The 27844-nt window shown below is 40.2% G+C and overlaps 1 protein-coding gene and 1 long non-coding RNA gene across 5 annotated transcripts in view; one reads left to right on the forward strand and one right to left on the reverse strand.

Annotated features, from left to right (window-relative positions):
* ACOT12 (acyl-CoA thioesterase 12) overlaps positions 1-27844 on the reverse strand; it is a 51561-nt gene that overhangs the window by 14505 nt on the left and 9212 nt on the right. For 2 of the 4 annotated variants that reach the window (XM_027604659.1, XM_027604658.1), the window contains exons 3-7: positions 27094-27173; positions 23866-23926; positions 21648-21749; positions 16364-16499; positions 1884-2040 (exon numbers count right to left, since the gene is read on the reverse strand). In XM_027604659.1, coding sequence (XP_027460460.1) covers positions 1884-2040; positions 16364-16499; positions 21648-21749; positions 23866-23871 — 401 coding nt within the window. In that variant the 5' untranslated portion in view covers positions 23872-23926; positions 27094-27173. The remainder of the gene's footprint in view (positions 1-1883; positions 2041-16363; positions 16500-21647; positions 21750-23865; positions 23927-27093; positions 27174-27844) is intronic. The other 2 variants (XM_027604657.1, XM_027604660.1) reach the window with 1 other exon arrangement.
* The window catches only part of LOC113928719, a 63949-nt gene continuing 62796 nt past the window's right edge, over positions 26692-27844 (forward strand). The window contains exon 1 of the long non-coding RNA XR_003521941.2: positions 26692-26775. This is a non-coding gene — a long non-coding RNA (uncharacterized LOC113928719). The remainder of the gene's footprint in view (positions 26776-27844) is intronic.

Below are 27844 nucleotides of genomic sequence, written 5' to 3' on the forward strand. Positions count from 1 at the left end.
ACATGCAATAGACAAATAAATATTTAATGTGCTTTCTAAATAAATTCTTTTAAGAGTGAAATAAATAACTAGGTGATGTATGTGGAGAGTCTGTACATTCCCCAGCAAATATTTTGGGAAACACCATGTCCCCGAGCTGTGGGGTCTTCACCAAGATGCTTGGTGCTTCTGCTCTTGTGGTGACAGGCCTGCTCTTGTTCTGTTCCCTATAAAGTTCCCCCGAAAAACAAACCAGTGTCTTTTGTTCTCCTTTGAGGGTTCTGTTCATCCTAATAGCTCATGATCACATCACAGGAAGTTGTGACTCTCAGGTTGGAGGGGGATACAGTGAAGGAAGCACCAGCTCGTATGGTTCATACTACTTCCTTCGCTTCATAGTTAACTGAATTGACTCATCTATCAAAAGACTTATTTTTTTCCCTACAGGAAAATTACCTGGATTGCTACACAAAGCCTGAAGGGCTACAAGGGACACATTTTACAATTTTTGTGTGTGTGTGAAATTTTGAAATATTTATAAAGTATATTTGATCTCAGAGTTACTTTTGTAATTTTCTAAATTTTAAAGATTCCCACTGTAGTCATTCACTTACTCAAAGGAATTGTGCCAACACCAAGAGAACACACTCTGTCATAGTTAATTATGTTGTAAGCCTTTACAATAGAACAGGTTCAGATACTTTATTGTCATCGAGAATGACAATCTCATTTTAAAACAAGCTCTCTTATTTGTGCATAATTTATAAGAAGGATTTCTACAGGTTTCTAACTATAGTCACAGTTATAGGCATATTCACAATAAAATTCTTTTAATTTTGGGAAAATAAAATCTTCACAATTTTCAACAGTTACAAAAATTGTTGGTAGGACAGTTCCTGTTCAAATGCATTTTCAGAATACACAACGTTCCTTAAAGCTGCTCAATTGCCTACATGGTCCATTAAGAATAAAATGCCTTTTGGGGCCCCTGGGTGGCTCAGTCGGTTAAGCGGCTGCCTTCAGCTCAGGTCATTATCCCAGGGTCCTGGGATCAAGCCCCGCATCAGGCTCCCTACTCAGCAGGGAGTCTGCTTCTCCCTCTCCCTCTGCCCCTCCTCCTGCTTGTGCTTGCTCTCTCCCTCGCTCTGTCAAATAAATAAAATCTTAAAAAAAAAAAGAATAAAATGCCTTTTTTTGAAACTGAGGAGTACTTAAAAGTTTTCTTCCAAGTTCCTCTCTCTTTCTCGTCTTATTTTTCAGTTAATCCTCTGGCCATAATGATTGTAACCAGAAACTTCAAAGGTCAAACCTAATTGTAAACTGCCTTTTTTTTTCCTAAAGATTTTATTTATTTATTTGACAGAGAGAGACACAGCAAGAGAGGGAACACAAGCAGGGGGAGTGGGAGAGGGAGAAGCAGGCTTCCCGCTGAGCAGAGAGCCCGATGCGGGGCTCGATCCCAGGACCCCACGATCATGACCCGAGCCGAAGGCAGATGCTTAATGACTGAGCCACCCAGGCACCCCCTGTAAACTGCCTTTAAAAAAGTTTGCAACTTGACTATTTTTAAGTGTAAAAGCTGTCCTCTATTTCTATTCTGCATCCACTGTGCCGTAACTATCATTACAGGAAGTTTCAAGATTACATGACCAACATTTAGAATTCAAAATAAAGTATCAGAACAGTCATTTCATTTTTATTTTTGAACCAAGAACAAACATTCACCTTCAAACAAAAGGACAGATTAATCCTAAGGTAAACAGGTAAATGACTTATTTTTTCACTTTGATAAAAGGCCACACTCTTCTCCCCTGGTCTCCTTGGCTAGCTCCATAACCAGGACTCAGACCCTTTCTTATCTCTCCTCACTGGAACATCACACACCAAAGGTCAAAACCAAGAACCTTGCAGAAATAGTAGCCACGGTCTCCATCCAAGCCATAATTTGGCCACCAAATGTATTTCCATGATGGTTTGCATGGGGCGGGAGGACAAGTTCAATGCTCTGAACAGATGTGCCACTTGTGGGAACCATTCCTTCCTCTTCATCACAGATGGGGTCTGGAAGGTAGATGCAAACATCAATACTGGTGGAGTGAACCGTACAACCCGGGACTATGGCTGTTCCTTCCCAGCAGCACACTAAATTCAGGGGATTGTTAGAAAAATTAAATTATTCCCAAAGACTTAAATCTCCTGAAGAAATAAATGAATTTCGTTCTACAGAGTGATTTTCACCTGAATGGGGGGTATTTACAGTGAACTGGATAAGATAATGGGTCAGAAAGGCCCTTTTAGAGATTGTATTCCAACGTATCTTTCAAATTCACAGGAATTTTGATTAAGAGAATAATCACATTTAAACTCTCGAGTTGTTTGGAGTGGAGGGGGGCAGATCAGGGTGGGGAGAGGCAAAAAGAAATTTGGGGCTTAATGGATAATGTTATTATCTTGATTGTGATGATGGTTTTATGGGGTTACACATGTCTCAAAACTTATCAAGCTGTACACTTCAAATATGAGCACATGAATTTATGGTATATCAATTATTTATAAGTATATTTTTAATTATTATGTATAATTATTTATAATAATTTTTATTCATGGTACATCGATTATACCTCAATAAGGTTTTTAAAATGAAAGGAATCAGAGCTATAAAGGGCCACCGACACTGAGAATCCGGAATAGTTTGCTCTAGTATAAACTTCAGAATGGGAACGTGGCCTCCCATGGTTACTGTTTTGCAGTGAATGCAGTCACAAACAGAAAAGACACAATGAGTACTTCTCGTGTCCTTCTGCTTCCTTTGAATCATATCTGCTTCATTTACTGACAAAATGGTTTTTACTCTCAACAATGGAGAAATCATTTAATCTGGCTGCAAAGCAGTAAAATGTATTCATTTATGCTCCCTGCATCATCTAGTGAATCATCAGCTCAGCCTAAATCTCGTGTGCTATTGTTGAGGAGGTAAGGGGAGGATTTACAAATCAGGGGTGTCATCCTGGTTGTGCTGTCAGAAGCAGAGCTGAGCTTGCAGCCCAAGAGCACAGACTGGCCAGCTGTTGGGAACTGGGAATGGGGCCATTCTCGGCATAGTCACATGTAAGTGAGAAGTGTGGCTACAAAGACCTGGAACTGCATTGTCTCATGAAATTTTTAGATTTATAATTAATTGATCGTCTTTTCATTTTTTCCCCCTTCATTCCACTGATCATTTCAGTCATCTGCTTACAAACGTGTCAGAAATATCCCTTAACACCCTAGAATAAAAGCCCAAATCCTTCCCTTGGCCCTAAGCCCTTCCTTCCTTGTCTGGCCTATGCCTACCTCTCCAGCTCCAGCGAGTTGGACTTCCACTCCTACCACCCTCCCCCCATCATATTCTCTCTCAATCTCTCTCTTTGCTTCAACTACGAGACCTTTTTTCAGTCCTATAACGAAGTACTGTCTTCAACACCAGGGCATTTGCTCATGCTGTTCCCTCTGTCAGCTGCAATTCCCCTGGCCACTACCACCTCCTTCCCCTTACCTCCTATTCTCTTATAGGGGAGCAAATTTTGCCACCCCAAGATATGCCTCTTTGGCATGTTGCTTCTTTCAGGCTCATTATTTTTAAGAAACTGTAGATACAAGAGAAGCTCTGAAAACCCAGTAGAAGTTACCCATTGGTAAGAGATATTTATGTGCCTAAAAAAAAATCTCCACTTGTAAGGATTGTTCCCCTTGCTCTACCAGAAAGAGGGGGATGACTCTAAATCTAGAAAGTTATCAGTGGAGAAGAAAATGACTTATATCCACATAATAACCTTATTCTTGTTTCCTGTGCTTTTCTTGGTAACCTCCCATAACTGACTCACCACCCCCAATACCATCTTTTGTCTTTGACTGAAGAAGGTATTTAAGGTAACGGCTTCCGCCATCTCAGTTGAGTTAGTGTTTTTCTGGGTCTCTCCCATGTCTATAGGCAGTGTACATGTAATTGAATTTTTGTTTGATTTTCTCCTGTTAATCTGTCTCATGTCAATTTAATTCTTATACCAGATAGAAGTTGTTTATAAGGTAGAGGAAATTTTTTCCTCCTCAATACTCTGTTGGCCCATTCCAGGCATCTTTTCTTCAAGAAAGCCTTCCCAGACCTAACAGCTAATTCCCACTGTTAGGAGCTCTCACATGCATCTTTCTTTCACAGTTATAGTTTTATGTTTATTTGTGTGATCTTCGATTGTCTGACCCACTAGATCCTACGCTCCTTTGGTCAGGAACTGATTTTCTTCTTAAATTCTAATATGATTCCTGAATATGGGTGCTCAGTAAATATTTATTGAATGAATGAACTAATAAACTTAATTGTGCTGATTTATTCCACATTCATAGTCATCGCTTTCAACAGAATTTTTTAGGTAACAAAATGACTGTACTGATTTACACTTCTCTATGTTGTTTATTAGAGTTCCCACTGCTCCGCATTTTCCCTTAGACAATATTGTAGACTCCTCAAATTTTTCTAATTTTGTGGGTGTGAAATATCTCATGTTCGTTATAATTTGCATTTCCCTGATTAATGAGGTCCAACATCTTTTCACATGTATATTAAACCGTCTTGTTACCTCTGAATGAAATGTCTATATCATTTGCTTCAAATGGTACCCCTTTCCCATTCTTTTTATTCTTTCTGGAACTTTGATTAGATGCATGTTAGACTTCTTACTCCTTTCTCTATGTCTCCAAATCTTCCATATATTTCCCATTTCTTTGCCAATCCATCTGCATTCCAGGTAACTCCCTCAGATCTCTCTTCCAGTTACTGTCTTATCTGTGGTTTACCCATTCACTGAGTTTTATTTATTTATTTTTTAAAGATTTTATCTATTTATTTGACAGACAGAGAGAGAGCGCAAGTAGGGGGAGCAGCAGAGGGAGAGGGAGAAGCAGACTCCCCACCGAACAAGGAGCCCGACACGGGGCTCGATCCCAGAACCCCGGGATCATGACCTGAGCTGAAGGCAGATGCCCAATCGACTGAGCCACCCAGGCGCCCCTCCATCTACTGAGTTTTAAATTTAAATTATTAGATATATTTTTGTATAGAAATTCTCTGTTTTTTTGTCAAAACTTCAAGGTAATTTTTTATTCTTAAATAATACTTTTGATTCTCTTTTCTTTCTTAAAATACATTAACATTCTTATTTAATATTCCTTATATGATAAATGCAGTAATTGCAGTCTTTCTGGGCCTCCTTCTATTGTCTGGTGCTTCCTCTGGATTTTGGTGACTCATTTACTTTTATCTTTTATGATTTTTGACTAGGAGTTTATATTCCTTGGATCTATGTGTGTGGGGAATTCCTGAGAGCTGGGCTTAAAGTCATTTCTCCAGGGGTTTGCATTTATGGCTATAGATCAGCTGGGGGAACTATAACACAGTGCCACTTCCCACTAAATTTCACATGGTCTGTTTCAGTCCAAACAAGCTATGTGAATTCTGAAACCAAATCTACATGAGAATGCACTTGTGATTGACTTCTCAAAGGTAACAGTTGCGGGGTTCTTTTTGTTTGTTTGTTTGCTTGTTTGTTTGTTTATTTTTCCCATTCTACCTAGGTTTAAGGCTGAGATAGGAAAGCATCCCTACGAGAGCTGTCTGTGGATTGGGATTTTTCTACTTGACTCACCAAGAGTATCATTTTTTTAGGTTTGCAGCTATATATAAGATTCCCTGATCCAACCTTCCATGTAACATGGGCCACTGGCTTTGTGTCCTGATTCTTTTCAGGCCCATTAAAACACAAGTTCTAGGTCTTCTAGAGCAAATGCCAGCTCTTCTTATTTCCTTACACTGCTGCATTTGTGTTTTCTAATCATTTCTGGACTTCAAGGTTTTCTCTTATTTTTCTGTCTGCTGAGATATGTTTGCAAAGATGCTTGTAAATATTTTATCCAGAAATTTTAGCTTGTTCTAGACACCAAGTCTACCATATTGCTGTCATCAGAATTGGACTGCTTCCTGAAGTGGTCTTTAAAAGGCCCATGAAATCTTCAGTCCCTTTCAACTTCTTTCTTTCTCTTTTTTTGCTATTACTGACTTTGTCAGATGATGTCCTATTAATATCTCAAACTAGTAGATTGAGGTTTTTTAAGTTAATATCTCTTTTTTGTTCAAGATAAATATAAACAATCTGTAAAATACAATGTTAAATGAAAAAAAGAAAGGTACATAGCTGTTTGAATACTGTGCTCCAAGTATATGCTAGTGTGTGTGTGTGTGTGTGTGTGTGTGTGTGTGTGTGTGTGTGTGTGTGTAATATTGGTTGTCTTTAAGGATAGGAAATGGTTAACTGGGAGATAGTAATGGTAGGAAGTCTTACCTTTTAACTGAATACCCTCTCATACCTTTTGAAATTTTCACCCTGTCCATGTGTACTACCTATTTTTAAATAATTTAAAATAATTATAAAATTAAAAACTGAGTAGGCCTTATATTATGAGAGACACTGTAAAGGCTCAAATATAAGGCAATTCCTTCTTTTCTGAGGGATAACTTTAAAGAAAAAACTACTCAATTCTTATGAAGACATCCATGGGATATGCTGGGATACATAGAGATGGGTACTAGGGCAGGTCATGTGTGCATGAGCACCAGCTATGACACATATGCAGAAATATACAGAGTATAGGTGACCTTGGTGCTGAAGCATACCTATTTGCAGGTAATTGTCAATCAATGGAGAAATATGGCTCTCCCAGGCTCAGAGACCAAGTCAGGCTCACAGCTCTGGCTGTGTACTCAAATTAAGCATGGTAAACAAACCTCACCCTTTCTGCAGGCTTCCAAGTAAGAGCATACTTGTCCAGAGGTCAATTTCAATACTTGGACTTTGGATGTTCATTAAGTACTGCGTCATCATTCTGCTTGGACAATTTTTGCCTTCATTCTACAATTTTGGGTCAGGAACTTTGACCTGAATTGAGGATATTCCAGTTTTCCTTCTCATAACCAGAAAGGATCAACACAGGATAATGCTCATAAAGATTTGATTTCTTGGGGCACTTGGGTGGTTCAGTTGTTAAGCGTCTGCCTTTGGCTCAGGTCATGATCCCAGAGTCCTGGGATCAAGCCCCGCATCGGGCTCCCTGCTTGGCGGGAAGCCTGCTTCTCCCTTTCCCACTCCCCCTGCTCGTGTTCCCTCTCTCGCTGTGTCTTTCTCTGTCAAATAAATAAAATCTTAAAAAAAAAATGCTCTAAATATGAAGTCTTTTCCTACAAGCCAAGCTTCCAAACAATGACCCAGTGGTACAAGAACACATTCCAAAGAAGTCCTGCTTTTACATAATCTAATGTCATTTGTTTCCCTTTTCTTCTGAAAGCATATGATTTTGACTCAAATTTCTTACTGTTCTAACAATATGCATTTCAACCACATAAAATCTTGCAAGAGATTCCAATTGGTTGTGATATTGCTATCAATGTAGAACCCTGGGTTTTCTAAAAACATGGTTCAATAACAAAGATGATCCAGCTATCTTACTTTAGAAGGTGTTGTCCAATTCAAAACAAACTCCATCCAGATACACCAGGTAGCAGGTGGACAAACCATGCACTCATGGCAACTTAGAGTTCTAGAGTCTGGCTCTGACACTAAGAGAAATCGCTTTTAGGTTCTACAGTATCTTGATGGCATGAAAGCTAGTAAAATTTCTAAAAAGATCAAATCAACAAAGTTAGGTTAAAAGTTGTTTTGTGCAAAGGAATGTAGAATAATCTATTCTCAGGCAGATTAGAGGACACATGATAAAAACAGACTCCTAAAAATCTATAATTCTAAACTGAACCAGACCACTAGAGGTGATCTGCCAACTTCCTAACAAACTGGAACTCAAGTCAATTACAATCGTTTAACCTTTATATTTGAATGGCTGCAGCACGTGGGAATGACTTCTGTATTCCAAGTTCAGTGGACAGTTTTTATTCCTAACTTTCTGGAACACAGTTGACCTCTCATTTCTTCATGTACCTCTACTCCCTCGGCTTACGACGCTAGTCTCTCTGGTTCTCCCTGCACCCCTCCCACTAGTCCCTCTAGGTCTCCTTTGTAGATCCACCTCCTCCACTAATCACCTCTTAAATGGCCATGTTCTCCAAATTTCACTCTTGGCCCACCACTCTTGTGCCACCGTGAGCCCTCCCTAGGTGACTGTAGGTACTGTTTCATTTGAATTACCATCTGTGTAAGCTGTTGTGTCGCAAACTAACTCTCCCCAGCCCTGGTTTTGTCCTTTTGGTTGTTCCACAGGCACCACAGACTACACTAAACTCATCATCCACCTTCATCAACACTGCTCCTCTCCTCCCTCTCCTATGCATTAGCTCCATTCATGATACCACCATTAGCTAACCAGTTGCTCAGACCGGAAACCTGAGAGTTACTTTCCTCACCCATCTCCCCACATGAGTGACCCTATTCTGCTGATGTTATCCCTTGCATATTTTTGGCCTTTTCCCCTCCCCTCTCGACAATCATTGCCTGGAGTAGCTGCTCCTCTCCCCTTGCCTGGCCTCCATCCCTCTAGTCCCTCTTCTCCTATGCAGAATGACTATATTAAGTGCCAGCCTAATCATGCAAAGCCAGCCCAAATCTTCACCGGCTTCCCTCAAGGAGAGAAGAAAGGTCAAGCCTCTTTGCCTGGCCTAAGAGAGCCTTCATGACACAGTCCTATCTTGTCATGTCCTGCCTCCTTCCACCTTGAATTTTCTCTCTAGCATGCCCTTGCTCTCATGGTTTAGCCATTTCATTACTTTAGCAAAATGCATTTTAAATATAGTTTGGTACCAAGACCATCTTTACAGAAGGATGGATTCTTCTCAGCACAGTAATTTAATGATGGTGTCTTCATTTCTTTAAAAGTAGCTTGGTAATTAATGGGCATTGTCTTTTGAAGTTCTGCAAGAATAGAAGCCTTTGAAAAACCTTTTTTTCCAACGCAAAGATCATCTGTGAGGTGGTCCCAGGACTATGATGACGTCATGCAGAGCAGAAGAAAGCCCCCGCCCCCCACACGTCACCCCTGTCTCTGTCTTTCCTCTCTCCTCTGCATCTGTGTGTCCTCTTCTTCCTTCCTCTCTTTTAATATGCTCATTCTGATCCTTTCTCATCTCCTTTCCTTCTTCTTCTTCTTCTTCTTTTTTTACAGATTTATCCCATTCCTATTTTATTTAAATTCAATTATCCAACATATAAGACATCATTGGTTTTTGATGTAATATTCAGTGATTCATTATCTGTGTATAACACCCAGTGCTCATCACATCATGTGCCCTCTTTAATGCCCATCCACCCCGTTACCCCCCCACCCACATCCCTTTCCACAACCCTCAGTTTGTTTCCCAGAGCCAAGAGTCTCTCATGGTTTGTCTCCCTCTCTGATTTCTTCCCATTCAGTTTTCCCTCCCTTCCCTGTGGTCCTGTGCTATTCCGTATGTTCCACATGTGAATGAAACCATATAATCGTCTTTCTCTGCTTGACGTATTTCACTTAGCATAATCCCCTCCAGTTCTATCCATGTTGATGTAAATGGGAGGTATTCATCCTTTCCTTCCTCTTCTACATGTGTCTGCTTTTGGAGCTCAGGAGGGAGTTGGACCTTCTTTTTTTTTAAATTTTATTATGTTATATTAGTCACCATACAATACATCATTAGTTTTTGATGTAGGGATCCACGATCCATTGTTTTCGTATAACACCCAGTGCTCCATGCAGTACGTGCCCTCCTTAATACCCATCACCGGGCTAACCCATCCCCCCTCCCCCCTCCCCTCTAGAACCCTGTTTGTTTCTCAGAGTCCATAGTCTCTCATGGTTCATCTCTCCCTCCAATTCTCCCCCCCTCATTTTTCCCTTCCTTCTCCTAATGTCCTCCATGCTATTCCGTATGTTCCACAGATAAATGAAACCATATGATAATTGACTTTCTCTGCTTGACTTATTTCACTTAGCATCATCTCCTCCAGTCCCATCCATGTTGATGTGAAAGTTGGGTATTCATCCTTTCTGATGGCTGAGTAATATTCCATTGTATATATGGACCACATCTTCTTTATCCATTCATCTGTTGAAGGGCATCTCGGCTCTTTCCACAGTTTGGCTATTGAGGACATTGCTGCTATGAACATTGGGGTGCATATGGCCCTTCTTTTCACTGCATCTGTGTCTTTGGGGTAAATACCCAGGAGTACAATGGCTGGGTTGTAGGGTAGCTCTATTTTTAAATTTTTGAGGAACCTCCACACTGTTTTCCAAAGTGGCTGTACCAACTTGCATTCCCACCAACAGTGTAAGAGGGCTCCCCTTTCTCCACAACCTCTCCAACATTTGTTGTTTCTTTCCCTGTCCATTTTTGCCATTCTAACTGGTGTAAGGTGGTATCTCAATGTGGTTTTGATTTGAATTTCCCTGATGGCTAATGATGATGAACATGTTTTCATGTGTCTGTTAGCCATTTGTATGTCTTTTTCAGAGAATTGTCTTTTCATATCTTCTGCCCACTTTTTGACTTGATCATTTGTTTTTTGGGTGTTGAGTTTGAGAAGTTCTTTATAGATCTTGGATACCAGCCCTTTATCTGTAGCATCATTTGCAAATATCTTCTCCCATCCTGTGGGTTGCCTTTTTGTTTTGTTGACTATTTCCTTTGCTGTGCAGAAGGTTTTTATCTTGATGAAGTCCCAAAAGTTCATTTTTGCCTTTGTTTCACTAGCTTTTGGAGATGTATCTTGAAAGAAGTTGCTGTGGGCGATGTCAAAGAGTTTACTGACTATGTTCTCCTCTAGGATTTGGATGGATTCCTGTCTCACACTGAGGTCTTTCATCCACTTTGAGTTTATCTTTGTGAATGGCGTTAGAGAATGGTCGAGTTTCATTCTTCTGCATGTGGCTGTCCAATTTTCCCAGCACCATTTATTGAAGAGACTGTCTTTTTTCCATTGCATGTTTTTTCCTGCTTTGTCAAAGATTATTTGACCATAGAGTTGAGGGTCCATATCTGGGTTCTCTATTCTGTTCCATTGGTCTATATGTCTGTTTTTGTGCCAGTACCATGCTGTCTTGGTGATCACAGCTTTGTAATATAGCTTGAAATTGGGCAACGTGATGCCCCCAGCTTTTTCTTTTTCAACATTTCTTTGGCGATTCGGGGTCTTTTCTGATTCCATACAAATTTTAGGATTGTTCCAGTACTTTGAAAAATGTCATTGGAATTTTGATCGGGATGGCACTGAAGGTATAGATCGCTCTGGGTAGCACAGACATTTTAACAATGTTTATTCTTCCGATCCATGAGCGTGGAATATTTTTCCATCTTTTTGTGTCTTCTTCAATTTCTTTCATGAGTGTTCTGCAGTTCCTAGAGTATAGATCCTTTACCTCTTTGGTTAGGTTTATTCTGAGGTATCTTATGGTTTTGGTGCTATTGTAAATGGAATCGTTTCTCTAATTTCTCTTTCTACTGTTGCGTTGTTAGTGTATACGAAAGCAACTGATTTCTGAGCATTGATTTTGTATCCTGCCACATTACTGAATTGCTGTATGAGTTCTAGTAATTTGGGGGTGGAGTCTTTTGGGTTTTCCACATAAAATATCATGTCGTCTGCGAAAAGAGAGAGTTTGACTTCTTTGCCAATTTGAATACCTTTTATTTCTTTTTGTTGTCTGATTGCTGTTGCTAGGACTTCTAGTACTATGTTGAACAGTAGTGGTGAGAGTGGGCATCCTTGACGTGTTCCTGATCTTAAGGGAAAGGCTCTCAGCTTTTCCCCATTGAGGATGATATTCGCTGTGGGTTTTTCATAGATGGATTTTATGAACTTGAGGAATGTTCCCTCTATCCCTATACTCTGGAGAGTTTTAATCAGGAAAGGATGTTGTATTTTGTCAAATGCTTTTTCTGCATCAATTGAGAGGACCATATGGTTCTTCTCCCTCCTCTTATTAATGTGTTCTATCACATTGATTGATTTGTGAATGTTGAACCACCCTTGCATCCTGGGGATAAATCCCACTTGGTCATGGTGGATGATCCTTTTAATGTACTGTTGGACCCTATTAGCTAGGATTTTGTTGAGGATTTTGGAATCCATATTCATCAGGGATATTGGTCTGAAATTCTCCTTTTTGATGGGGTCTTTGCCTGGTTTGGGGATTAAGGTAATGTTGGCTTCATAGAATGAGTTTGGAAGTTTTCCTTCTGTTTCTATTTTTTGAAACAGCTTCAGTAGAATAGGTATTATTTCTTCTTTGAATGTTTGGTATTATTCCCCAGGGAATCCATCAGGCCCCAGACTCTTGTTTTTTGGGAGGTTTTGGATCACTGCTTCAATCTTGTCACTGGTTATTGGCCTATTCAGGTTGTCAATTTCTTCCTGTTTCAGTCTTGGCAGCTTATAGATTTCTAGGAAGGCCTCCATTTCATCCAGATTGCTCAGTTTATTGGCATATAGTTGTTGATAATAATTTCTAATAATTGTTTCTATTTCCTTGGTGTTAGTCGTGATCTCTCCCCTTTCATTCATAATTTTATTAATTTGGGTCCTTTCTCTTTTCTTTTGGATAAGTCTGGCCAGTGGTTTATTGATCTTATTAATTCTTTCAAAGAACCAACTTCTAGTTTCGTTGATCTGATCTACTCTGTTTCTGGTTTCTAATTCATTGATTGCTGCTTTAATTTTAATTATTTCTCTTCTAATGTGTGGCTTAGGCATCATTTGTTGCTTTTTCCCTAGTTCTTTAAGGTGTAGAGTTAGTTGGTGAATTCGGGATTTTTCTATTTTTTTTGAGTGAGGCTTGGATGGCTATGTATTTCCCCCTTAGGACCACCTTTGCAGTATCCCATAGGTTTTGGACCAATGTGTTTTTGTTCTCATTGATTTCCATGAATTGTTTAAGTTCTTCTTTGATTTCCTGGTTGACCCAAACATTCTTGAGCAGAGTGGTCTTTAGCTTCCAAGTGTTTGAATTTCTGCCAAATTTTTTCTTGTGATTGAGTTCCAGTTTTAAAGCATTGTGGTCTAAGAATATGCAGGGAATAATCTCAATCTTTTGGTATCGGTTGAGACCTGATTTGTGACTCAGTATGTGCTCTATTCTGGAGAAAGTTCCATGTGCGCTCGAGAAGAGTGAGTATTCTGTTGTTTTAGGGTGGAATGTTCTATAAATATCTATGAGGTCCATCTGATCCAGTGTATCATTCAAAGCTCTTGTTTCCTTGTTGATTTTCTGCTTAGATGATCTGTCCATTGCTGAGAGTGGAGTATTGAGGTCTCCTACAATTAACATATTGTTATCAATATGACTCTTTATTTTGGTTAACAGTTGGCTTATGTAGATGGCTGCTCCCATGTTGGGGGCATAGATATTTACAATTGTTAGTTCTTGTTGGATAGACCCTTTAAGAATGATATAGTGTCCTTCTGTGTCTCTAATTACAGACTTTAGTTTAAAATCTAATTTGTCTGATAGAAGGATTGCTACCCCAGCTTTCTTTTGAGGTCCGCTGGCATGGAAGATGGATCTCCATCCCTTCACTTTCAGTCTGGATGTATCTTTAGGTTCCAAATGAGTCTCTTGTAGGCAGCATATGGATGGGTCCTGTCTTTTTATCCAATCTGCAACCCTGTGCCGTTTTATGGGAGCATTTAGGCCATTCACATTGAGAGTGATTATTGAGAGATATGAATTAATGGTCATCATGTTGCTTGTGAAGACATTGTTTTTATAGGTTGTCCCTGTAAATTTCTGTTGCATATCACTCTTGGGGTCTTTCTCCTTTTATAGAACCCCCCTTAATCTTTCTTGCAGGGCCAGCTTAGTGGTCACATATCCTTTCAGTTTCTGCCAGTCGTGGAAGCTCTGGATCTCTCCATCCATTCTAAATGAAAGCCTTGCCAGATAAAGTATTCTTGGCTGTGTGTTCTTCTCATTTAGTATGTGAATATGTCTTGCCAGGCCTTTTTGGCTTGCCAGGTCTCTGTGGATAGGTCTGACATTATTCCGATGTTCCTTCCTCTGTACGTAAGGAATCTCTTCCCCCTAACTGCCCTTAAGATGGTTTCCTTGGTTCTAAGATTTGCAAGTTTTACTATTACATGCCGGGGTGTTGGCCTGTTTTCCTTGATCTTGGTGGGGGGGGTCCTCTCTGCCTCTAGGACGCAAATGTTTGCTTCATTTCCCAGATTAGGGAAGTTCTCAGCTACGATTTGCTCAAATACATCTTCTAGTCTCCTCTCTCTCTCCACTCCCTCCGGAATTCCAATTATTCTGACATTGGAATGCTTCATGGTGTCACTTATTTCTCTGATTCTATTTTCACGGACTCTGAGTTGTGTTTCCCTGGCCTCCTCTTTTCCCTTTTTATCTATTATATTGTCTTCTAGGTCGCTTATTCGTTCTTCTGCCTCACTTACCCTAGCTGTTAGATTATCTAGATTGGATTGGATCTCCTTGATAGCATTTTTAAGTTCTGCCAATTCAGCTTTCATTTCTGCCCTTAGAGACTCTATGTTGCCATTAATTGATTTCTCCATTCTAGCCATTGTCTTCACAATTGCTAGCCTGAATTCCACCTCCGACATCTTGGTTATATCTGCATCCATTTGTAAATCTGCAGCACAATCTCTGAGTCTTTTCTATTTTGGGGGCTCCTCCTCCTAGTCATTCTGTTGATGGGTGTTTGAGGGAATGTATAGAGTCCAAATTATTGACCAGAACCCAAGCAAGATGCTCCTGTTTTCTTGGGACCTTAGGGTTGATGGCCTCTTGTTTTCCCAGCCTGTCTTCTGGGGGAGGGGCCTGCCGCGCCGTTACTCAGGCAACCCTGTTTGGGCGGAGTTGCCCTGCCCCCCCCCCCCCCACCCCGGGGGGCAGGGGATGGGCTCAGCGGGAATCAGTTTTGGGGGCTTTTATTCTCTGGCGGCTTTCCCTGGTGGCTTTCCGCGTCTTTTCCGTGAGTCAGAGCAGAAGAGACCGTTTCCAACCCTCTGCCTCAGAGCAGAGAGACCGCAGTCTGCTCTTCAGTGAGCTCACCAGGCCACACTGTCTCCATTTCTGTCCGTGCTGCTATAAACTATAGCGTCCTGGGTTGTGCGCCCCTCCGCAGCGCCCCCAGTCCTGCCTCCAGGTCGGAGCACGTCTCTGCCCTCTGTGCTTCTAAAACCACCAGCCGCCCCCAGATCGCATGCGCGACCCCGCTGCTCCAGGTTTCCATCCCAGGGGCTGCCCTAAAGTTCTTTCCCCGCTGCTACAGGTCTGCCAGTCTGTGCCCTGTCCCCAGCGCGAGGCTGTCGCTCACCGGCGGTGTAGGATCCCCACAGCCAGGCACACTCCCGCTGCCGTTTATCCTCCGATATCTGCCCGTGGAATCACAGCTCCCCGCTTCGTACCTTGAAACCAATTGCCTGCGATATTCTATTTGTAGAGATCCAGATCTTCTTACATTTCAGGCTGGTTTCGTGGGTGCTCAGAGTGGTCTGGTAGATATCCAGCTCAATTCCGGGGACCAGTTGAAATAGGGTCCCCTACTCCTCCATCATCTTTCCTAGAGGGAGATGGACCTTCTATGAACTTCCTGGCCCCTCTGGCAGTGGTGAGCAGAGGGACTTGAGCTGGACCACTTCACTTCCAACTTCACCACTTGCTCTCCCTGGGAGGTCATCTCCCCTGGGGCTGCAGGAGATGGGGTCAGAAGAAAAGGAAGGGCAGGAGAGGGGCAAGGCAGCTTTCTTTTCCCTGCCATTCTGGCCCCATGAGGCCTCAAAGAGCCTGGGAGATCACAGCCAGAGAACTAAGACATTCTGGCTCATCAAACCCAGTGTTACTGGGGAAGAACCAGGAAATAGGAATAGAATCTTAGTGCTTCGGTTCATAGCAAGAATAGAATCAAAGTGCGTCCTGTGATCTTTAGCGAGAGTCTTCCCTGCTTGGGTTCAGTTTCCTCCTTTGTTGATATTATAATCAGCTCATATGAAGTAATGAATGAGAGACTGCTTAGTAAACTGTGAAGCACCAGATGGATATATCGCGTTGTCATTCCTTTATTCATTGATCATTACTGAGCGCATTCTTACCGATAAGGACTGCCTGGTCCCTGTCACCCTTCTTTCCTGTCTCTTCCCATGGAGAACCATCAATTTAAAGAGGTCTTCGGTGTCAGCAGTTATATTTTGAAGTGGCCAGGCCCTTCCTTCTCCAGCCACTGGGTTTGTTGGGAAAGATACCTACCATCACCGGGGCAAAATTGTAATAATAAGGTGAAAAGAAGTGTGCTCTAAGAAAAGACCCTTTCACTTGTCACAGTCAAATAATTAAAGTTCCTATAAGTAGATTTACTGACCGTCAAACCTCCTATTTTCCTTCATCAAGTTTTTAAAGGTATCCTCATGATGTAATCGAACTTTCCTTCTCTCAGAAGCCAGATTATGTTCCACATGATCTTGCTCAGTTAGAAGTGTGACTGGTTTTAAATGAATCTAGAGAAAGAAAAACATTGCCTTGTTAAATTACAAGAGCACAACACGAATTTTGTAAAACTAATGATATGTTACATTGTTTTCTAACTCAAAATAAATAGAGCATTTCTGGGTCTTTTTACACATATTATTTGACTAAATTTCTTTCTTACAATATTTTTAAACTAAAAAAATCAATATAGGCTTAATTATTTCTTCATACACTAAGATATGTGCTTTAAAGAGTTTTCTAAATATTAATTTTCCCAGCTTTTTAAAATTTTCAACAGAGCTGCAAACTAAAAAAATTCTTCAAATTAATGAATGGAGGAGGGGGACTTTGAGTCCGTTGAACTCTTACCAAGAAATGTTTTATACTTCTTGCAAAAATAAGATCTCAAAGGGAGGGAATAAACATGTTCTAGAGAAAGCTGTCAAGTACTGAGAGTTATTTCTAATTTGGAAATTTCATCACATGGTGAAAACATTATCTGATAAGCAAACTAAAAGAATCAAAAGGTCAGAACAGAACTTTGACCTCCAGAAACCTAAAAATACGATGCAACAGAACCAAAGGCTCAAGCTCTGCCATAAATGCCTGTCTCTTGACCTGTGTGCATAAGGAAGTCACCTTGAGATGGGAATAAATTCCATGCTCATTTCCAGGACACCTGAGGGCTGGCACTGACCCTTAGCCAAGAAGACAAAGCAACTAGTGATTCATACTATGCTGCTTTCAAGTCTAAAACTCCTGTACACTGCCTTGTCTAATTTGTTTAGGAATATATAGAGTTGATAACTTATACTGGTTTAACTCCACAGCCTTGTTTTAGTTGTGTGACCAGTGGGGTATAAAAGTCCACCTGGTAAACTTGTGTCTTGGCATGCCCGGGTGGCTCAGTCGGTTAAGCATCTGCCTTAGGCTCAGGTTATGATTCCAGGGTCCTGGGATCAAGTCCCGCATTGGGCTCCCTCACATGCACACTCTCTCTCCCTCTCTCTCTGACAAATAAATAAAATCTTAAAAAAAAAAAAAAAAAGCTTGTGTCTTGGCTCTCCAATCTACAGATGAAGCATATTTTGTATATCTGAAAAGGACCCTGAGAGTGAAAAACTGAGAGCTTTTCCCCTAAGATCAGGAACAAGACACGGCTGTTCCCCTTCACCACTTTTATTCAACATAGTACTGCAAGTCCTAGCCACAGCAATTAGACAACAAAAGGAAAAAAGGGGAATCTGAATTGGTAAGGAAGAAGTAAAATTTTCACTATTTGAAGATGACATGATATAGAAAACCCTAACTCCAGCAAAAAAGAAGTGATAAATTTAATACAGTCACAGGATACAAAATCAATGTCCAGAAATCTGTTCCATTCCTATGCACTAATAATGAAGCAGCAGAGAAAGAAATTAAGAAAAGAATCCTATTTACAAATGCACCAAAAACAACAAAATATCTATGAATAAACCTGACCAAAGACATGAAAGACCTGTACTCTGAAAACTATAAAACACTGATAAAAGAAGTTCAAGACAATACAAAGAAATGGAAAGACATTCCATGCTCATGGATTGGAAGAACAAATATTGTTAAAATGTCAATACTACCCAAAGCAATCTACATATTTAATGCAATCCCTATCAAAATACCAACAGCATTTTTCACAGAACTAGAACAAACAATCCTTAAATTTATATGGAACCACAAAAGACCTCGAGTAGCCAAAACAATCTTGAAAAAGAAAAACAAGGGGCACCTGGGTGGCTCAGTCATTAAGCATCTGCCTTCAGCTCAGGTAATGATCCCAGGGTCCTGGGATCGAGCCCCATGTCGGCTCCCTGCTCAGCGGGGAGCCTGCTTCTCCCTCTCCTTCTGCCCCTGCTTGTGTTCCCTCTCTAGCTCTCTCTCTCTCTGTCAAATAAATAAAATTCAAAGAAAACAAAAACAAAAACAAAACTGGAGGTGCCACAATTCTAGGTGGCAAGTTATATTACAAAGTGCTAGTAATTAAAACAGTATGGTACTGGCAAAAATAGACACATAGATCAATGGAATAGAAGAGAAAACCCAGATATAAACTCACAATTACATGGTCAATTAATTTTTGACAAAGGAGGAATGAATATGTAATAAGAAAAAGTCTCTTCAACAAACAGTGGTGGGAAAATTGGACAATCACATGCAAAAAAATGAAATTGGACCCCTTTCTTTCACCATACAAAAAAATAAACTCAAAATGGGTTAAAGACCTAAATATGAGACCTGAAACCATAAAAATCCTTGAAGAAAGCACAGGCAGCAATTCCTCTGACATTGGCCATAGCAACATTTTTCTAGATATGTCTCCTGAGGCAAGGAAATAAAAACAAAAATAAACTATTGGGAGTACAACAAAATAAAAAGTTTCTGCAGAGCAAAGACAATAATTGACAAAACTAAAAGGCAACCTACTGAATGGGAGAAGATATTTGCAAATGACATATCTGATACAGGGTTAGTATCCAAAATATAGGAAGAACTGATACAACTCAACACCCAAAAACTAAATAATCCAATTTAAAAATGGACAGAAGACATGAACAGACATTTCTCCAAAGAAGACATCCAGATGGACAACAGACACATGAAAAGATGCTCAACATCACTAGCTATCAGAGAAATACAAATCAAAACTACAATGAGATATCACCTCACACCTGTCAGAATGGCTAAAATTCAACACCACAAGAAACAACAGCTGTTGGCGAGGATGTGGAGAAAGGGGAACCTTCCTGCACTGTTGGTGCGAATGAAAACTGATGCAACCCCTCTGGAGAACACTATGGAGGTTCCTCAGAAAGTTAAAGACAGAACTACCCTATGATCCAGTACTAGCACTATGGGGTATTTACCCCCAAAATACAAAAAGACTAATTCAGAGGGATACATGTACCCCTATGTTTATAATAGTGTTATTCACAATATCCAAACTATGGAAGCAGCCCAGGTGTCCAGGGATAGATGAACGGATAAAGAAGATGTAGATGTGGTATATACATATATAATGGAATATTGCCATTGAAGAATGAAATCTTGCCATTTGCTATTACAAGGATGAAGCAGAGAGTATAATGCTAAGCGAAACAAGTCAGAGAAAGACAAATACCATATGATCTCACTCATATGTGGAATTTAAGAAACAAAAACAAATGAGAAAGAAAAAAAAAGAGAGACAAACCAAGAAACACTCTTAAATATGAATAACAAACTGATGGTTACCAGAGGGGAGGTGGGGGGGTGAAATGGGGATAGGGATTAAAGAGAGCACTTACCATGACGAAAAAATCAAATAAAATAATAAAAAAAAAAAAAAAAAGGGAAAAGGACCCTGAGAACTATGCCTGGAAGCCTTGAACTTCTTTGATGTTTGCCTGTGCTTTCTTTCTCCTGCTATACCATTTCTTTTAGTTTTCGTGAAGCCCTGCATGAGCATCCCCTACGGAGTCTTGTGAGTCCTTCAATGATCCAGTCTGTGCAACTGATGAACTAAAGCCTAGTCACTGCCCATCTCATCCTGGAATAAACTCACTTTGGGCAGAGATGCACATGCCTGCAGTTTTAGACCAAACCTCTGATTCTTCATGGCTTTCTTAGTGATGCGCCACTGAACAAGAATGGTCCTAGCTGGAAAGTCTGGGAAAAGTGCTTTACATAAAGGTTACCTGAGCCAACCTATTATGGCAGCACCGCAAGGCACCAACCTTCCAGAACCACTTTCAGAAAACAGTTCTTCAGGCTCAGCAGAGGCTGAACTGAAGTGTGACTATTATATTCTTAACCCATGAGTCCCTGAGGTCAGAATGAGAACGTGGAACAGGACAGTGATGCAGACTCTTTTCGGTCACTTCCACTCACCCCCATATTCTCTCATTCTCAAGTGTTTGGAGATTTGGGGGCACTCCCGGAAAAACAGAATGGTTTGCAAGACCTATCTCGATGTCTTAGATTTTAATGAACATAGGATACCTGGGATGCTTTGTCAAAGTACAGATTCCAAGTTCCTATACTAGTGACTCTCATTCAGGAGGTCTGGGACGCAGCCCAGAAAGCTGCATTTTAAATAATAGCTGATATGAACTCCAGTTTGAAAAAGCATGCCCACGGGCAATGTGAATATGTCCTGTGGTGTGTCTAATATTGGACAGGGACTGGGAGAAGTGTCCTGGTGCACGAAAGTCTGCAGGGACACCTACCACCCAGCCATCAGGGCAGACTAATTCAGACCCATCCATCTCTTTGCCTCCTGGCCCAAGTGAGGAGTAGCTTGTGAGTGCTGTTCTGCTGTCCCCTCTGTTGGGTACACAGAAAACACAGCTTTGTCCCAGCTCTAAAGTTGAAGGCAGTCTGAGGAAGAACGCTTTTGTAGAGTGAGAAGTACTCCTTGTAGCTTCAAAGTGGAACTAGGAGAAACCACTGTGCCCATCTCTGGAGTGATCCTTGCAGTGAAAGATTTATATTCTAAATTAGATTATGACATTTAAAAACGCTTAGACTAAATGTGAACCCTCTCCTAGGTACCCTGACCCTGAAAAGGAAAGCCAAGGAACGATAATGAGTGAACCCCTGGCAGACTAGAGACAAGCTGCTCTTGGCCAAGGGTCATGCAAGCCCCCAGGGCACACACATCAGAACAACATATTTATTTTAAGGCTGTTTTTACTCCATATGCCTTGAAGCTTATTTCTAAACTTCACTAGTTCAGCCTCTTTGACATTCTTCCTTCAGGTATAAACAAATGATTGGACCATAACATGCAACTGCTTACTAAGTTGCTCTTGCTTTAAAGAAAAAAAAAATATTTAACTCAATTTTGAGTTATATAACCACAAAAGAAAAGAACAAAACCAGTAAACACTATTTTTGAGAAACTGAAAGACCCTTCAGATCATTTAAAACAGTATTTTTTTTTTCCATTTTCACCAACTGGCAACATCTCCCTTTCTCCAAGGTACATAACACTCGTATTGCCACACAATGACAACTTTTACAGAAATAGGGGTGGATAACAAATCCTGGGAAAGCATATGTCGCAGTAAGAAGAAAGGTCTTTTTTTCCATAATAATTCTGATGCAATCGTTAAAATGTCCCTGAATAACATGCTAGGTACTCCTTCACACAGAAAATTTACCTTTTCTTCTCCAACTGGTTTGGCTACAAATGTAGAGAAAGCCACACTAACAAGTTTCTCAATACCAGGGAACACGTCCTGTACTATGACCTTGATGCTGATCTAAAACGAAAAGAAAAATAAATCAGTAAACTTCCAGCCATCCAGATAACACATGAGATTATAGCAATCAAGATTCAGTGATGTACTTCATCCTTCTTTTGTTTTTGAATAAAAACATTTTATTATTTATTATTATTTTATTATTTATTATTTTTATTTATTTTTAAGATTTTATTTATTTATTTGACAGAGAGAGAGACAGCGAGAGAGGGAACACAAGCAGGGGGAGTGGGAGAGGGAGAAGAAGGCCTCCCACCGAGCAGGGAGCCCGATGCGGGGCTCGATCCCAGGACCCTGGGATCATGACTTGAGCCAAAGGCAGATGCTTAACGACTGAGCCACCCAGGCGCCCCTAAAATCAGCATTTTAATTTCTTTTTAAGCAACATTGTTTGTTCAGTGATGTTCCATAAAATTAAAAAATAACTTTTTTCTGGTTATAGAAAAATACATATTTACCATGGAAAGTTTGGTAAACGTAAAAATAGATAAAAATGGAATCTGATTATCCAGAGCAAATATTATTAGTAATTCCGCCACCGAGACTAATGATTACTAAGGTTTAGGTGAATTTTCTTCCAGTTTTACGTGTGTGTTATGAAAGACACACATAAAGTTATCATACTGTATTTATAGTTTTATATTATAATTTTAAAAACTGGCATTATTTGACAAGCATTTTCTAATCCCATTGTTACTAAATGTGCTTTTGAAAGCAAGATGTTCACGGATGCCTTGTTGATCATTAGAGAGATGTACCACAACTCTTTAATGTGGACAAGATGGCATCATGTTATCTACAGCTTTTTCCTTTGGGAATTTTAGCTTATCTCAGGGAATAGAAGGGAAAGGAGAAAGGAAAAGGAGGTGTTATCCATGTTTGGGCTGAATATAAAGATGAGCACTAGCCCTCGGGAGAGAGGCCAAGCCCAGCGGCTACCGCGTGGCAAAGCTGAGAGAGCATCATCACAACTGCTGCTGACGGAGCCGGTTTTTAACACAAACATTTCTCTTGTGATTTCAAGTGTTTTGTATTCTGTTCATATGGCTACTGGGGTAAAGCCATCACCGTACGTGTGGTTATTGCCAAACGGTTTTATTGAATCGGAATACGGGTTGAATTGTGTCCCCCACCAAATCCAGTATGTTACAATGTGACCTGACTTTGGAAATAGGGTGGTTCAGATGTAATTGGTTAAGATGAGGTCACATCCAAGTAGGGTGGGCTCCTAATCCAATGTGCCTGATGTCTTTCTAAAAAGGGGGAATTCGGACACAGACACACACACCATAAGAACACCACGTGAAGATGAAGGCAGAGACGGGGGTGATGCAGGAGAAGCCAAGGACATCAAAGACGGCCAGCAAATCGCCAGAAGCCAGAAGAGAGCATTGGGGCACATTCTCTTGCATAGTCCTCAGAAAGAGTCAACCTTACTGACACCTTGGTTTGCTGTGACGCAATATATTTCTGTTGGTTAAGCCACCTGGTCTGCAGGACTCGGTTACGGTAGCCCTAACAAACAAATGTAAGTCCCATCCTGTCTTTTGTGTCCAGAGATCAAAGGGACTGGTACTAACCGACCTAGAAGTTGCAATATAGGATCCAGTAACTCCTTTCCTGCTAGTTTCACCTGGACAGCGATTTCCAAAAGCCTCTGAAAATGTTGCTTTCACAACTATGGTAAAGAAAATAAAACCAAGTGGATGTAGAAGAAAGGAGGAGGTCTTCTCCCTTCAGTTACTCTGCCTTGCAAAAACTAGCTAATGATGGGGCTAGTTTCCAGTAGAAGGTGAAGAGATGGAGAACAAGTAGAGTCAGAATAATTAGGAAATAAAACCCATACTTTGCAAAGAACCAAGAGAGTGCCCTTTTCCCTTGTATGTTTACTTTCTGTGTATCCTTCTCTGTCAAAATAGTGCATTGCATCACATTTCATTTTAGTAGCAGAGTTGACTGGGAAACACAAGGCCCTTATTATTTACCTGTGAGCCTGACCACAGATTCCAGGGCCTTGTGAAATTCAGAATCTCATGAACTCCAAATTATTCCAGAACTCCTCTTCTGTCCTCTGAAGAGATGGGCACCAATAGTCAGAAGAAAAGGCGTCACTTACCTCCATGCTTGTGCTGAATGCTCTGGTAACTTTTGCTTTGATGGTTATAACTTGTCCAACTCTAGTTAAAAAGAGAGGGAGGGACTTTAGTAATCCTAGCACATCTCATTTCAGACTTAAAGATTCACTTAAATGCATGTGCCATGGAGCAGTCCCCATGTTATCATGCTGATAATGTTCATACATGAAACCTTGGGTTAATGATAACAGAAAAGGACAGCTGTAAAAACAGATGCCAAGCACTGTAAGCCACATGTAGGTTAGCTGACTTCTATTCAAACAGAAAAGGGCCTTTGCAAAGATGGTGTGCAAAATGACTTCCAAAATCTGCAACAGATACTTTGATTATATCACAGCTGTTTCCTTAAGAGAAGATTAAAAAAACAAAAAACAAAACACAAGCCAACCCATAGAACTGACATTTATTTTTAAATGTCTGTTCACAAATAAATGGATACAAACCAGCAAGTGAGCAAACTGATCAACTTCACCAGGTTTAGGTGGACCCTCAGGATGGCTGGAGGACCCATTCACTCTCCATGATTACAGGAATCCCGGTCATACAATCTGAAATTGTTCCAGACCTTTTGTGTTCAGGGCCCCCAGTTACCTCCTGTCCCTTTACTTTGCCTTAAGGGTCTACCCAATGTAAGCCTCCTCAATTTTTCTTATCAGTCTATGAAAATGCTCAAGGCCTCTTCTTTCTAAAGATCTTTCTCTCAAGCCTATTCTATCTCAAAATTTTTTCTCTTTGCCTCCATATTCAAACTCCCTAAAATATTCTTTTTTTTTTTCTAACTCATGCATTTAGGAAATATTTACTGAGTTACAACTAGTCCTGGCATTAAGCTAAGACCTCAGGAATACAGTGATGAACAAGATAAGGTTGCTAACTGCAAGGAAACCAGTCTTCACTTGGGACACCAGTATGTAGACAGATGAAGTGCCATGCTATGAAATTTTTCAAGAAAGAAAGGATTGAATATTACAAAAGCACCAATAAGAAGAGGCTAATTCAGAAAGGTGGGAAAGGAGTCACAGAAGAGGTGACATTTGAGATGGCTCTTCAAAGATGAGGATTTTGCCAGGGGCCGAAGTCTGAGGGCTTCATTTCCCATTCACTTCTCAGCCGCTCAAACATGGCGATTGCCTCCACATCTCACTTCTGATCCCTCCACAGTCACTTCCTAACAGCTAAATCCAACATCTCACCTCATTTAATGTCTTTCTTCAGGAGGCTTTCACTTCCCTTGGATTCCAAAACAGCGTCCTCTCTTCTATCTCAGTTTCTTTCACTGATTTTTGTTCCTTAATCCATCCCTTCACTGTAGACATCGCCTTAATTGCTGTCCTTTGTCCTATTCTCTTCTCACTTCACCCTCTTCCTAGAAGACCTTGTTCTTGTCCATGATCCTGTCATCTTTATAGAAATGATTATCAAACCTACATTTCAGCCTGGACCTCATTCTTGAAACTCAGAGCCCTATTTCCAAATTTCTCTCAACAGATTCAACTAATAGTCATGGAGGCTCTCATAGGAGGCTCAGGGCACACATCACCCAATTTATCTTAATTTATCTTAATCTCCACATCCAGCACATGTAAACCCAAATCAATTTTCTTTCTTCCTTGTAAACTTCCTAGCTCTGTTTGGTAAAGTTTCTAGGAGAGATTCACAGTAATCCTGCCAGGCAGAGTTAAGAGTACCTCTTCAAAGCTCATGTACACCCTCTCTCTACTAAATAAATAAATCTTTTTTAAAAAATAAAAATAAATAAGAGCAGGGGAATTCCAAAGAACCTGGTTGTCCACCAAACCAGACTCTCAACACTGAATGTCAAATGAGTGGAACGCCCAGAATTTCAGCTAAATAAAACCTGCTTCATAGCATGGCATTCAAGGTCTTCTGTTACGCAGCCCCAGTCTACAGCTGGGGCTGTAGGCATCACCTCTCTGCACACCAGGCTCTTCCTGAGTACTTTCTCCTCCTTCTTACGCTCGTGCTTAGATTTGTACACATGCCTCATTACGTGAAGTCCTTTTCCTATTCACCAGATGAAAATCTATACCTTATTTGAGGCACACATTAAGTGCTATCACTCTCATTGATTCTCCAGTCAAAATGTGCACCTTTTAAACTACCTCATAGAATGGAGTTTATCTTTCACCCCAGGCTTGCATCCTATCATGCTTTCTATTCTGATGATTATGTATTTGTCTGATTCTCACCAGACTCAGTGACCGCTACACTCCAAAATTGTGCCATAGTCATTCATATATCCTACTGAGTCCAGAGCAGTACTTTTTGTATAGGCAATAAATATTGGAGAGTTTAAAAAATATCCAATGTGGTTTATAACCAAATTACATGGCTTTCTCTACGTAGCTTTCAATTTTCTCTTTTTATGGTTCAGGTCCCATGTAAAGAATACAAGCAGGTCCCTTTCCATGATGTTAATGGCCGCAAATCCTTTCTGATAACACAAAATGGTGCAAAATGGAGCAAAATGGCAACCCACATTTCACTGATGAGGTTACTAGTTAAGTCTAATTTACAGAATTTAAGTTTGAAAACTATATAATAGATATTTTATTACAATACACTGTTGCCACTCCTAAATTTAATAATGGTGCTTCTATGTAGTCCTAAATAAGTTTGGATTTGTAGTAATTTGTAATTTTGCTGAGATACAAACACATCTCAGTTTTTTTCTACTTAAGGGAAAATCACATAGCTAGTATAGGGGCTTAGTCCTTGGACCTTTATCTGCATCCACAAGACTCTAGAATGTCCAGAGCTCTTTCTGTGACACTCCAGCTGCCTAGGAGAACCACCATTGGGAAGTGTTCAGTAAAAGTTGCTGGTCACAAACACAGAAGCAGTGGGTCCAGGAAAGCACTGGATTAAGGGTAAGAAGATCCAGGCTCAAAGCACCCTCTGTCCCCCAGTTTGCTCAGGGCATTAGGCCTCAGTTTCTCATGGGTACAAAGAGAAGGCTGGGTTGAGCTATAAAGGTCTTACCATGTCTGTGATTCTAATTCCTGCCAAAAATTTCTTCTGTGTCAGTTTTGAAGAAGTAATTTCTTCACGCATGTGGTTTTATTTAACTTAATTTTGTATCTAAATAAATAAATGTCAAATAGATAAATGTGAATAGTAAGGCTGGAGACACAGACTGAGCATCTCACTGGACATACTACTTAGGGCTTGAAAACCGTGGCAACTACCTCCATGGTCTTTGAGAACCATCCAAGACCAGAAACAGATGACCTTCTCTCTTCCTTTTCCTTGTAAGTTATGTTCATGTCTTCAAGGATCAAGATATTCAGGGAAAAACAAAAACAAAAAACAGAGATACAAATATAAAATCAAAGAAATTAAGTAAAACCATATAATCCAATTTATTACAGGTATTAGAATAAACCCTTTAAAAAACAAATAATTCTTAATTCTGTCCCCTGGAAAAAACCTAGAAATAATGACCAACTCTTTATGAATGAGTACATTTTCTGCCCAAATTGTGATCTCTACTTACTATTTCTTTTGAAGAAATTTGTGACTCTAAGTTTTTGTAAGGAAATAAAAAAGATGAGCCCACTCTGTCATACCAGAAAGCAAAGGAGTTATTAACGGCTTCTAGCTTTGCAGTTATGTCCAAAGAACTTAGGAACCAAATTGAAGAAGCTCCCACTGCTCAAAGATGAGGCAGTTTGAGCACCCATAAGAATAACCACATCCAAATTGAAATGTATCAAATAGGCTAAAGTCCACAGGCTTATAATGATACTAAATAAAGGAAAAGAATTAAGCCTGTCTTTCCTGGACAAACTTTACCTAAGGGTAACCAAGTAATTAATGAGATAAAGAGTCTCTCTATACAAATAATTCGAGAAAATAAATGAAGAAGAAATGATAGGATTGGCATATCACCATTTTACCAATATCTAATGAAATAATGCTCTAGGTAATGATCACCAG

This window comes from Zalophus californianus, chromosome 5 (genome assembly GCF_009762305.2).
Source record: "Zalophus californianus isolate mZalCal1 chromosome 5, mZalCal1.pri.v2, whole genome shotgun sequence".
Taxonomy (NCBI): Eukaryota; Metazoa; Chordata; class Mammalia; order Carnivora; family Otariidae; genus Zalophus; species Zalophus californianus.